The sequence below is a fragment of the Aulonocara stuartgranti genome (genome assembly GCF_965226115.1).
Source record: "Aulonocara stuartgranti genome assembly, chromosome: 10".
Taxonomy (NCBI): domain Eukaryota; kingdom Metazoa; phylum Chordata; class Actinopteri; order Cichliformes; family Cichlidae; genus Aulonocara; species Aulonocara stuartgranti.
Genome location: NC_138946.1, coordinates 19801648 through 19815178, shown reverse-complemented (window position 1 = coordinate 19815178; position 13531 = coordinate 19801648). Strand labels below are relative to the sequence as shown.

The window sequence follows — 13531 nt, the reverse complement described above, 5'->3', positions numbered from 1 at the left end:
CAATCCGGGGTCTCTGAGGGGGCCGGAGCTGATTTCAGTCAAAATACAGAGACCTGTCCAGGGTGAACCCATCCTGGTCAAGTTAGAATCACCAATTGACCTAAACGCACGCATGTATTTGGTATGTGGGAGGAGGCCGGAGTACCTGAGAGTTCCTGGAGATAACCCACACAGACATGAGACCACAGAAAGGCCCGAGCCTGGATTCAAACAAACAACCGAAGAGCTTCAGACTTTTGGGTGTTGTCTCAAATAAGCTTTTGGGCATTTTTTTTTTACCATAAAGCCAAAAATCCACACTCTCTGTCCTTGTGGTAAGAGGCCAAAAAAAACAGCTTTAACATTTTGCATCATCTGGTTATTTACAGCTTCAAGGCTTCAAGAAAAAATGAAGGTCGTCAGTGGTGCAAAGAAATGTTCAGAGGCGTGTTTTTGACACTAGAAGAGTCATCAGATGATGACATCCTTCCGTTATGACCTACAGGCAAAATAAAAATCCACCAGAGCTCCTCTTTGATGCATTTACATAAAATGTGTTCACTAAGTAATGACTCACTAAGTCGATCTGCCGGGCACGTTCTGCAGTCGTCGTCTAAACATATAAACCGTTGTCACATTTATGGAATTCATATGGGAACATAAGTAAATGCTGCCATGTTTCACTGTGATGGTTCATGGAGAAAGACCCAACTGTGCTGTGGAAATCGGATGGGCTGTAGAAGAGTGGTGCTCCATGTATGTGTATGTATATATATGTAGAGAGCGAGAGTATGTAGAGAGCGAGAGAGAGATTTGTGATACCATGGGGATTTGAATAAATGCCTACACCATCCGCACCCAGAACAGCACCAACATATGAAGGGAAAAAAAGATATGGACTACAAAGTTTATGGCATCATTAAACTATTAAGTTCTTCAGATGGAGGCACTCCCACTGAGATAGAAATGCTTCGAAGGATGAAGGTGATGATAGGGAACAGATATTAGACACAGATGTGCAGCGATTCATTCTTTTTTCCCCCGCTACCACACACACACACACACACAAAGACACATCCACCAGCTCTACTCACTGTAGGAGTCAAACATTCAGGCTTTTCCTTTGATTCATCATCCACCTGTATTTTTAACATGAAAAATTGACTGAAATGGTACGTTGTGGATCACGAAAGGTTTTCGCTTAGACAGCAGTTGTCCTTGTTCTCTCCTGGATCACCTGGAGCTTTCTTTAGGTGCCTTTCCAGCTTTGACAAAAGTCCTGCTGGGATAATCACATTTACTCAGGGCCTTCTTGATATGCTTTTCTGCTCCCCTGGCCACCATATCTGTGGGAATGATATCCACGCTGTGTTGTAACGTTCTGATGACACCCAGTTTCTTCTCCAGAGTGTGATGAGAGTCAAAGCTTAAATACTGATCCATATGTATAGGTTTATGGTACAAAGCAGTTTTTAAATGTCTCCCATTACTGATGGAAATCTCAGTCTAAGAAGGCTAACCTTTCACTTTTCATATCCTCACTGGCAAAGTTGTGTTGGTCCACAGAGTTAATGTGATCAGTGAACTGTGGCACATCCTGAGATTTGATTTTCACCTAGATGTCATCCACATACCTGAACCAATGTGGTCATTGAGGCTCCAGGTTCAGGTGTCGTTTGCAATCAGACCAATGCCCAAGAAAGGTACATCACTTGCACTTCGATTTGGGCAGATCACCGTGTGTGAATACAATCTTACATCAAGTCTTCCAACAACAACAACAACAACAACAACGACACAAAACAAAGGAGCTTATGGCACAAGGTTGTCTTCACCCAGTTTATTCAAATTACAAATAGCATCCAGCACCACCTTTGTGCGTTCCAGCTGTGAAATACAGAATGTTTGAGACTAGAAAACAAAACAAAACATCCCCGCTGAAGAGAGAATTGGCAAAACTGTTGGATATTTCCTGTAAGGGCAGCCTTTTTCATTCTGAGCTATAATGTTATTAAGTTCTATGGTGAGGTCTCCAAGAGCTTGATTTGTTTTTATCCAAACGTCTCACCACCATATACAAATATACACATACAACTCTTTTCATCCACAGTCAATATACATAACCCTAGCTTCACCCTCCCTACAGAAAACGTCTTGTATTTTGAGTGTCTGGGATCATAACAGGGACAGGTGTGTAGATCTGTGTGAGCCTCAACATTTAGATCCCCAACAAGCATACAAACATCTTAAATCTTTTATCCACAAATAGCATTTCCTATTTTCTAACATTCACAGATTCCCGTATGTAAGTTGGCAGAAATAGGGGTATACGGGATAGATTTGCTCTCTGGTTTGACATGTAACACTTCCCTTTTTAGTGACGCACAGTCAGTTGCTCTTCTAGGGTAAGTTGCTCCTAATTCTGGTCTCGTGTAAGATGAGGGCCACAATAAATAGAGTATAGGTGAGAAAGCGCAAGAGGGGAGACAGATCGGTAGGAAAGAAAGCGAGACAGACAAGTAAGCGGAGTGAGTCCTGCCTCTTCCCCTTCTGGGTAACAGGGAGTGACCTGGTGCCAGGGCCAGCCAATCACGGGAGGATCCAGACCAGTTTAGACCAATCGGATCGCTTCAGTGAGAAGCCTCTGCCTGTTGCTGCAGTTTGATGGCAGTACAGTCTCGTCACAACAGCATGGTGACGGGTTTCTCCAGGAACTTGCGGAATTCTGCGAGCCACTGTGCACCGACCGCGCCGTCCACCACCCGGTGGTCACAGCTCAGCGTCACCGACATCATGTTGGCTACGTCAAACCTGCAAGGACCCGCTGCATTAGACGGCAGTTTAAAATGATACCATGCCATTCTGTTACATTACTACATAAATGCACAGACCCTTTTTCGTTGTCAGCAGGCATGAGGCGTTTCTCTGAGCCACCGACAGCGAGGATGCAAGCCTGAGGAGGGTTGATTATCGCGGAGAAGTTCTTGATGCCAAACATGCCTAAGTTAGAGATCGTGAATGTACCGCCCTGGTTGGGAATATAAAGAGGACAATTTAGGTTTGCGAAGAAAGGAAAAAAAAATAAAAATTATCACTCAGTCAGAATATTAAAAAGCCTTACCTGGAACTCGTGAGGCTGCAGTTTGCCGTCTCTTGCTTTGCCAGCGAGAGCCGTCACATCTGAGCTGATGGAGGTCAGTCCTTTGATGTGGGCGTTAAACACTATGGGCGTGATGAGGCCACTGGCTGTGCTCACGGCCACACTCACATCCACCACGTGATTCCTGGAAAACATAAATAAAGTCATTACAGATGCCGGCGCAGTTCTCTCTTCAAGGCGACCCTTTCGAAACTGAAAGACTTATTCCGAGCGCTCTCTGCTGGCAAAACTGAAACTGCCAACCTGAGAAATATCACATCATTAAGATAACAGTCATTGGTGAACTTTATATTTACAGACAGGCACTCTTATTAGAATAAAAGTATAACAATATGTTTTATACTACCATAAATAACTATAAATGGAGAGGTAAATAGTGCTAATAGCAGCATTAACAATGATACAAGTAGGCAGTGGAACACACCGATATAATGGGAAGTCTAATAAAGGCATTGCAACTATTGCACTTTGCACTTGAGGGAGATATTGCATTATTATTCTAAGTCAACAAGCTGCTTTCAGGCACTCTGTTATTCACAAAAGGTGGCCACAGCGAGTAGCTCCGCGTGTTTTGATTTGGCACATTTTTATAACAGATGCCATTACTGACACAAACCCAAAGAGATCTGCGTCTCCTACCAGGATGTTTTGCTTGTTGGGCGAATGTGTAAACGAGTGCACTATAGGGCCACTATTATTCTAAATCAATACTGCACACTTCATCTTAACAACTAAAATAAAGAAAGTCTCACGCAGTGTAAGAAACGGTGCAAGTGACTTCATGTACACTTAAACAGCACAGAAAATGGAAATAATTTCAGCTACGAGCAACGTTAATTTCATTTTGCTACTCTCCCCTCTGCTGCAAATAAACTGACACCTCACCAGTGCTAACGAGACTTTGTCTTTGATTATTAAAATCATGCTGCCCAACTTTGAAATGTTTCAATCAAGCGCAATAATTAAAACAAAATAACAAAGTTAATTTATCTTGAAATTAAAAATCTAAATTTTAAACTTCCCTATCAAGTTAACTTCATTTCTCTGCATCTATCTTGTGGTTGTACACGTCTCGGCTGCTGTGAGAACCACCAGTCTGCACTAGTTGCTTTTGGCCGTGATGGTTTCTGCCTTCAGTAACAAGGTTTTATCATTTAAATAACTTACTGGCGTAATGTTCCCCAACGGCATGTAAACACACTCTGTGATGCATGCACTCATTTAAAGATAAGATCCAAAGAGACAATGGCTGGGAATACAAAGCAAGATGGATATTTCCACAGTCAGGAGAACGTGTTTTCTGTTTGCTGCTTATAGGAACTAAACTCCATGTGGCTCTTAATGAGTTTTTACTCACTGACGAATGACTGTGTCCAACCAGGACGAGTTGCATTCAGGAACCTTCAGGCAGGCCAGAGCACTAGCTTTGATGATGAAATCATTCACACTAAGTTTGATATTCTGGGCTTTCACCTCCTGCAGAGAGAAGAGGGTGAAATCGTTTATGAGATGCTGGAAATGAGGTTTTAGTGCAGTGATAAAAACAAAGCTACAGTTACATCTCTATTAGAAAGCACAAACTCACAGCGTTGAGTTCTTTTCTAAGCTCAAGCACTTGGTCCATGTTGACATCTACAGACAAATAATAGTGGGGGATGGTTTGTTTGGACTGCATCAACCTCTGAGCAATGACCTGCAGGAGAGACAAATATATGCACTTTAGCTTTGATCCATTATTCATCACCAAGAGGAATGAGGTGTGCTGGCTGGGTCTGTTTTGATAAATGGAGTGCCCGCCTGTGGGGCAAAATGTGTTAGCACAGGTCAGAGATAACACAGCTACACTGAGATCTCCTCGGGACATTTGCCTCCAAGCTCTCAATACACCAGCACAGCACCCCGCACAGAAGGAGCCGCTAATGCACCGACTGCTAGCAGCGGAAGTCATCACAGAATGTAATGGCCCATCAAGAGGCAGGTGTGTGGTGGTGCTCACCTTGCGGATGTTGCTGATAGGGATGTCTGTGAAGGTGCCAGTTGGTGCAGCAGGGGCTGGTGCAAATGCAGGAGCAGCTGGAGCAGCCTGCAGACGTAGAGATTTAATTTGCATTACAGACAACAGAAACAGAGGTACAGGAAATTAATTAATAATTGTGATTATTTGCCAAAACAGATAAATCACTGTCCTGCAACAGCTAAATGTATCATTTAAAAGAAAAATGGGCATGACTGACAGGGACTTATTGATCAGACTGTCAGTATTACATCGGTATTAAGAAAAGGACCATTAAACAATAAGAATGGGTACACATGATTTAACTGGGCTGATGGGCACTAATGTGACTCAACAGTATGGGTTTCCCTTACAGGTGCGGCTTTTGGTGGAACAAAGTTCTCAATATCCTTCCTGGTGATGCGTCCATCAGGGCCAGACCCTGAACAAAAGAGTATTTAAAATTAAAATGTAAAAGCTTCAGCAAACGCTCTTCGTCCATCACATAGGTCCAGCTATGTACCGCTGACTTGAGCCAGGTTAATTCCTTTCTCGGCAGCGAGTTTCTTGGCAAGCGGGCTGATGAACACACGACCCTTCCTGGGTGCAGCAGGGGCAGCAGCTGCTGCTGGTGGAGCAGGACTGGGTGATGCAGCAGCTGGAGCTGCGACCTACGACATAAACAAAGTGTTCTTAAGGCATCTTAAAACTGTACAAAAGCCAAATGACTTCTTATTTGAAAGTGCAGGTTTTCTGTGAGTCTCACCGGTGCTGGAGGTGGTGTGGAAACCTCAACCACCCCAGTTTCAACGTAATCCTTGAAAGCGGAAATGTCGCTTTCCTTCTCTACAATGATGCAGAGCGGCGCGCCCAGAGGAACATCACGGGTTCCCTCCGCCACCAGAATTTTTGCCAAATACCCTTCCTCTTGCACTTCAAAGCCTGTATGCAAACACACAGGACCAGGCTATATTAAAAGTAAGATCATAAATATTTTTTCCTCTGTAGTGCTGAAAGTGAACACGCTTTAGGATCGATGTGTTCAAATCCATTTGGATTTACCAATGGTCGCCTTGTCAGTTTCGATCTCAGCTAAGAGATCTCCTTCGCTCAGCTTCTCTCCGACCTTCTTCTCCCAGCGCTGCACTGTTCCCATCGTCATGGTTGGAGAAAGAGCAGGAAGTGCGATCTGTAACACAAATTCCCACAAATGTGAACAATAGACCTGAAAAAGACTGACAACCTCTTAAGCATCTAGTCAAGTTACAACAAACACTGTTAAAGGTCTAGAGAAAATTTCTTCACGATCACCACTGAAGACACTGAATGATGTTACAGGGACATTCACAGCTGAAGTAAGGGCAGGGACAATTTTGTGGCACAGCCTCCAGCAAATTAAAGCCTTTAACCTCTCTCTGATTAAATGATGACGTGGTGTGACATTATTTTTGTTAGTTTTTTTAAATAAGGAGAAAGAAAATAGTCCTTCAAATAGAGAAAGTTAAAAAATATAACAGATAGGGCAGTCTAAAAATGGCAAGTTAGCCTTCTTAGACTGAGATTTCCATCAGTAATGGTGGACATCGAAAAGCTGATACCACAAACCTATGCATACGGATCAGTATTTAAGGTTTGACCCTCATCATCCACTGGAGCATAAATTGGGTGTCATCAGGACGCTACAACACAGAGCGAACACAGACACAGCAGCCAGGTCAGCAGAAGAACAGCACATCAAGAAGACCCTGAGTAAATGTGGACATTTGTCAAAGCTGGGAGTATTGGAGCAGTTGAGACGCATTTTTTCTAAACACCGGGTCTGTGGCTTTTAAACCCCAGAACATGCTGCACCAAAAATTGGTCCACCCCAAGGATCGGGTCCCCCGACACAAACAGAGTAAGATAGTGTACGCTGTTAAGTGCCAGGAGGATTGCCAGGATTTACACATATGAGAAACCAAACAACCTCTGGCGAAGCGGATGGCACAACACAGAAGAGCTACCTCGTCAGGCCAGGACTCTGCAGTCTATTTACACCTACAGGCCAGTGGACACTCTTTCAATGATGAGGATGTAACATCCTGGACAGGGAGGAATGCTGGTTTGAGTGCGGAGTCAAGGAGGCCATTTACGTGAAAAGGGAAAGACCCTCTCTGAATCGAGGAGGGTACATCTGTCACCATCTTACAATACTGTGATTGCAGCCATTCCCCAACTCTCTGTGAATGGTACTCATGGCCATTGATCAGTGGGCTTTGATCAAGGGTCATGAGAATTTGCATAATTAAGATTAAGGAACCGACCTCCCAGCCCATTGTTCCTTCAGTGGGCTGGTTTCAGTCATTATGTAAATGTACTGTTTATAAGATTGGGGAAACCTGCAGTCAGCTGAGACTGAGGAAGTCACTTTGATGAGTGACGAAACGTTTCTCCCACTAAACGCTATGTCCAGATGAACAGAATCAACTTTTGGCGATATAACAGATACATGGAAACTACACATCCACGGAAACTGTTTAATGCCACACAAAGTAGCAAAATCTGACGCATGATCAGAAGAGTCCATAGTGGTATCCGCTTCACTGCCCTGATACACAGTGATCCTGGACAACCCTGATCAAACCAAGACTACGCGCACAAAACAGCATCGTAAACAGATGCTGTCTACATCACAAATCTACGGCTTTCTGACCGAACTCATTTATGGGAGAGCTCGCTTACCTTCAAGTGTGCGGGATAAGAGCTTCCAGGGGCTGCAGGTTGAGCTGCCGCTGCAGCAGCGGGTGGCGGAGGCGGAGCAGAGGCAGTAGGTGAAGGAGTGGCACCGGCTGCTTTGATCGAATCTAGTGTTACATCCTTAAAGGCTGAGACCAAGTCAGGGCTGCAGAGGAAAATATATCCACAAATGAGTAAAAACTGACACAACTGCATCGAGCCATACGGCACCCTGTCAGCTTTTAACCTCCCATATTTGATTGTGGCACCTGGCAATTTTATTGATATAGCACATTTCATTACATTTCATAACAAATGTAGACGTAAACCAAGCAGCATTAAAGTTTATTTTAAGGGTTTTCTGAAGATTCAAGTCTTTTCATCATGTTTGTTAAAGCTCTAGGATTAATGATGCACTTAAAGGACTGAAAAAAAATAAATAAAAGCAGCATTTTGCCACTATCAAAACAGAGTGCTCCCCATTTAATGTTTTTCAACTATTAATTCGTCCCATTACTATAAAAGAACAACCACCAGTGAACTAACAGGCCTCAGCTCTGAATCTGGACTGTCCAAACACACTAACTTGTCAACTGTGATGCAAATCACGGCTCCAACGTTGACATCTCTGGTTCCTTCAGGAACCAGGATCTTTGCCAGATAGCATTCCTCCAGCATCTCAAATCCCACAGTGGCCTTGTCCGTCTCTACCTACAGAGAGAGGCAACATTAGAAATGTACACCACGATCATGTTTTGCGGCAGCGTGGGCACACGCGGCTCCTAACCTCAGCTATGAGGTCACCCTCGCTGATTTTCTCCCCCTCCTTCTTCTCCCAGCGAGCGATCGTTCCTGTCTGCATGGTGGGCGACAGTGCAGGAAGCTCCACCTGAAGAACAAGCAAATGAATAAAATCAAAGTTTAACCTAAAACTTAAAATTAAAAAAATGATCTGCATCATCCTTTTAGAGTATCCAAAAGGCCAGTCAAAAAAGTGCCATAAGTCAGGTGTTGTAACTGCTGTTGCTACATCATCATCATCACCTCATTCATTGCTCAATAAAATGACCTACATCCACTTCACCACATCTGATTTTTATTGAGTTTTTTTTATATAACAGCAAAGATGAATGACATGCTATTGGTGGAGTAACACAAAGGTGGAAGGACTACTGAGAAGCCTTCCACTTTAGAGTCAAAAATAGAGGGTTTCATTCAGGCTCACAGCCTCAAATCTGCACCTATGCTCAATTAACCTAACAAGCACACCTCTGGACTGTAAGGGGAAAGTGAAGCTGCCAGTTTCATGATTTAGGGGACAGCATGTAATTTCCACATGCAGCACTCCTGACTGACAAAGAGGTATAAACCAGCAGGTCACTTAAATTGGAGGACGAGCATGTCAGACTTCCCACGTTATAATTGTTTCATGTTTTCAGGAGTTCCTGAAGTTGTTCCACAACCAATTAACCATCAGCTCCCTCAAAGTCCTCTGTCTAATGCAGTAAAGGAGAACACAAATCACCTGCTCTAACTGACTTCAATACACTTGGGGAAAGTGACAAAGTATGAATCTAGTCTTTTTAAAACTTTACAATGAATGCGCTGTGTTAAAATGTCTCAGATGGAGGCAAATATCGATAGTACTGAAACAAACACTGATATTGGGATCAGATTGTGATACAACCTGTACTTTACTTCTAATGTCTAAGATCTAAGTTCTGTGTTAGATAAATTATTTTTGAAGAAAGTAAAATATACCTCAAACATTTGCTCAGAAAAGTGTCTGAACCTTTTCGCGGTACCTGTCACATCTTTGTTTTTTGTAAGCTATAGCACATTTAAATAACAGTGCTTTAGAGAAAGGTACATTTATGTTCCAAGTCTAAAAAAACTGTTTCAAAATAGATGACAAGCTGAAAGCTGTACTTTGTTGTGGAAACAAAATACAGCCATTATGGAAGGCAAAGCTCAGTCAGTTAGTGGTCATTAAAAGTTGTTCACAAGTTGCAAATTTATGATGAATCACCTCATAAACAATAACATACTGCTGTTCCCTACTTAAGCTGTCTTTATAGGTTACAAGTATCGGGATTGGCAATCCGAAACCCTGTATTTACTTGGTATCGGGATCGATACCAAATTTTGCAGTATCGCTCAGCACCATCAGGCATGTGTTACGTTTTTATAGCCCAAGTATTTCCTATGGCCTCCGTGTTTGGGGCACACAAGTCAGGTTTGACGGATTGGTGTCATTCAGGAGAACCGCAGCACAAACAGTCACAACAGTGTCTCCAGTGAACAGTGGAGAAACTAATCGTTCAACAGTTCCTGCTAACCTCATACAGGGAAGAGCCGGATTTCCAGCTAATAAACAGAACCACGAACAGATCTCTGTAACAGGCAGGGAGGTCAAACCAGCTAACGCGGTGAACATGGGTGCTATAGCAACCTGACACCGGCTCCGGTAGCGTTACCTTCTGGTGTGGCGGCAGGCTGTAGAAGCGCTTGCACTGACATCCACTTGCTAGCTGGGGAGACCGCAGAAGAGTCGCTCTGTAGCTGAAGCCGGAGTCCAGAGAGGCGGCTCGGGACCCCGCTCCATAATGAAGCCGTCTCAGACAGCTGGTTCCGGGAGCAGAGCGGGAGCTGAGCGCAGCAGGCCCGGCCGGGAGGGCACGGGGACACCGGAGCCCGGAGGACGGCCTGAGCCGCAGGATCAGACGAAGCATTTCGCAGCGGTTGGGATACTATACAGAGCTGGTGAATAATATGTATGACTTACACCAGCATGAGAACTACACCTACACCGAGGGGTCTCTTCTCCCTGACAGCCAACCCCTATTTAACTCCTCACTTTCTAATGACCTCCTCCAGCCCCAAACACAACCATTTACGGCTTTCTTGCTTGTGCTGTCGTAGCTTTGTCGTTGGTGTCGTAAATCGCAGCGGCTCAAAATTCAGTCGCTGAATACCCCCAAAACAAAAACAAAACAACAAAAAACACCACCACTGTCAATATAAGTGCAATGCTAAAGAAACAAAGTAACGCAAAGAAAAAATTATAATAAGAACTGTTCAAACTGTTTTTAGCGATAAATGTAATTGTGCTGTAATCACATCAATGACCACATGATGGCAGTAGATTCTTTTACTGGGAAGTTTGCCTGGGTTCAGCCAGCCTGTGAATCTTGATTTGAATGTATCACAGTGAGAAGTTTACATATACCCATCATAGCATAGGTAGGTGACTGTTGAAAGCCCACTTTTTATATATGTTGTTGTAACTGTTTCAAAGTTATTAGCATGAATCTGCAATGAGTTTTCTTCAAATAAAAGAGGACTTCGGTAGAACGAAATACAATCTCCATGTGTTTCATTGAGTGTCTAGCACGATCTACAATATTTGAAAGTATTGTTAAAAAATTCCATGAGTTTTTCTGAAATCTTGCTGTCATGCCTACACACATCAACCGAAGGAAGAGTTAAGCCTGTTTCAAGCTCCAGCCTCTCATCCTAGGCTGATGTGCGCCTTGCTTGATGGGACAAATCAGACATTCCTAAGCATCACATTAGATTCCTCTTTCACTGGGATGCCACAGTCTCATAAAACGCACAACCCTTTGTGTACGGCGATCACAAAATCTGGTGTGCAGTGAGCTCATAGATGAAACTAAGGTAACTCACAAATATGAACTATGTGAGCAGAAACGTGTCTGCTGAAATAATAGGAGGCTTAAAACTACACATTCTCTCTTTAACAAGGGAGCTAGAGGTTGGCGAATGGAGGGAGGCCAATCTTCAGACCTTCAATACTGCAAAATATCAGTAAACAAAACTGAATCCATTTCACCGACATTACAATTTCTGTTCAACTGCCAGGACAACTAAACTTGAAATCAGTTACTGTTGTCTTGGGGGTTTCTGTTTCTTTTCCCTCCCCCACAGATGAAGCAGAGAAGAGGAAAAACCAGTTCAGAAGTCACCCCCCTGCCCCTGGTACACCACCAACCTCTATTGATTGAAAGGTATATTTTTATTTTTAAGAAATAAAAAAGTTAAGTTTACTCAGAATATACAGTTTAGTTCAGTTGCTAATGGAGTGATGCTTAGTTAACAAGCTGAGTTAAATAAATGTGTGGTGAATGATTGTTTAAACTAAGTATCATCAGTTAATGTAACTCTGTTATTAGTATATTCAAATGATGATGCATTACCACCACCAACTGGTAGAATATGGAGATAAAGCTCATCAGCTATTATTTGACATAAAAACTCACAAAGTGTTAATTATAAACAGAAAAAAATCACAGCTTAACCTTGAATGGTTTTAAGCTTTGTCCTTCATTACTTCCCATCTCTGCTGATATCACATATCCACAAAATAATTAAAGCATCTGATTGGTGCTGTTATAATAACCTTTCCCTGAACATTAAAAAAAAAGAAGAGAGAAATCATTGATTTCAAGCGACAGCGAGGGGCGCTCAGGCCACTGGAATCAGGGGTTGACGTAGAGAGGGTGCTTGCTTTATATTTCTGGGAGGTCCTTAAATGGACAACGAACGGTGCTCCTATTATTAAAAAGGCACAACAGAGACTTTATTTCCTCAGAATACTAAAGAAGGCCCACCTGTCTGCAAATCTATTAGAGTCTTTCTACCTCTGCTCAATATAAAGCCTCCTGACGTACTGTATAACAGTCTGGTTTGGGAACTGCTCAGCAGCAGACAGAGAAACTCTCCACAAGGTGATAAAAACTGTTCAGGGCATCATCGGCCAGCACCTGCCGCCTCTGGAGGACATCCACTGGTCTGTTCACTCTGCTCCTCCCTGGGAAACGGTACAGGTTACTGAATTCACCCACTGCCAGATTAAAGAACAGCTTCTACCCAGCGGCTATCACTGAACCCTCCTCCCACTTGTGACATTACAGTAAGTTTCTACTCACTATAGACTCGGTACCCCACACACTTTTTTGCAATAAGATATATTACATTTTCATAAGTGGCTTCACACTGCTTACTGTCGTTTTTTATATTTCTTTGTATTTATTCTGTGTATCTTGATAATTGATCATTTTATTGTACTCCATTTTAAATGTACATCCAAACCTCCAGGAAATCTCAGTGTTTATCCCACAGACGATAAACGTTCTGTCGTGTCAGTTTTCATGAAGCACCAGGAGTACAAACACTTCCTTTGCCACACTTGACATACTGTATGTATCGTAATCAAGCCTCAAGTTGGACCCAGAAAGCAGACCCAGACAACAAAGAATATTAAAGCCTTTATTTTCATCACACAAGAAAGGACTAAAGAGGATAGAGGTAACAATTAGCAGTGACAAAATACAGTGGTTTGGTAAACATGGCGTGGTGACGTAGCTATGAGCAACCAGAGAAACGGGACAGTGAAGGTAACTGGAGCATGGCTGGTATGTAATGGTCACACTTGGGAGAGAGGAGAATGGAGTTAGAACGGGAGCCAAGGGTGAGTTTAAGAGAAGGTGAGTATGACAGTTTTTCCTAGCTTACTTGCAGGAGGAGTGATAGAGGTGGCGTGAGTCCAGGAGGATTCGTGAGTGTGAGATGGCTGACCTGAGTTCAGTTGGGTCTGAGGTGATGAGTGGGCAGGAGGGCATGCAGGTGAGGCGCCAAGGAATTCCCAGAGAGCAGGTATGAAA

The 13531-nt window shown here is 43.2% G+C and overlaps 1 protein-coding gene across 1 annotated transcript; it reads right to left on the bottom strand.

Moving 5' to 3' along the window:
* Positions 1 to 1804: 1804 nt before the first annotated feature.
* On the bottom strand, positions 1805 to 10880 carry dlat (dihydrolipoamide S-acetyltransferase (E2 component of pyruvate dehydrogenase complex)). The gene is made up of 14 exons (XM_082549996.1): positions 10325 to 10880; positions 8635 to 8736; positions 8434 to 8558; positions 7854 to 8013; positions 6195 to 6321; positions 5899 to 6074; positions 5656 to 5803; positions 5507 to 5574; positions 5136 to 5222; positions 4725 to 4832; positions 4497 to 4615; positions 3101 to 3263; positions 2871 to 3007; positions 1805 to 2790 (listed from the first exon to the last, which is right to left on the bottom strand). The coding sequence occupies exons 1-14, from the start codon at positions 10577 to 10579 to the stop codon at positions 2661 to 2663; spliced, it is 1905 nt and encodes a 634-aa protein (XP_082406122.1). The 5' UTR covers positions 10580 to 10880; the 3' UTR covers positions 1805 to 2660.
* Between the last annotated feature and the right edge of the window lie 2651 nt (positions 10881 to 13531).

What these genes read in the sequence shown, in the direction of transcription:
- dlat (XM_082549996.1), bottom strand. Translation starts at nt 10,579, where the DNA reads ATGCTTCGTCTGATCCTGCGGCTCAGGCCGTCCTCCGGGCTCCGGTGT. An exon ending in CTTATCCCGCACACTTGAAG is followed by an intron (nt 6,322 to 7,853) that starts GTAAGCGAGCTC and finishes TTTGTGTTACAG; the next exon opens with ATCGCACTTCCTGCTCTTTC. An exon ending in CTATCAGCAACATCCGCAAG is followed by an intron (nt 4,833 to 5,135) that starts GTGAGCACCACC and finishes TCTCTCCTGCAG; the next exon opens with GTCATTGCTCAGAGGTTGAT.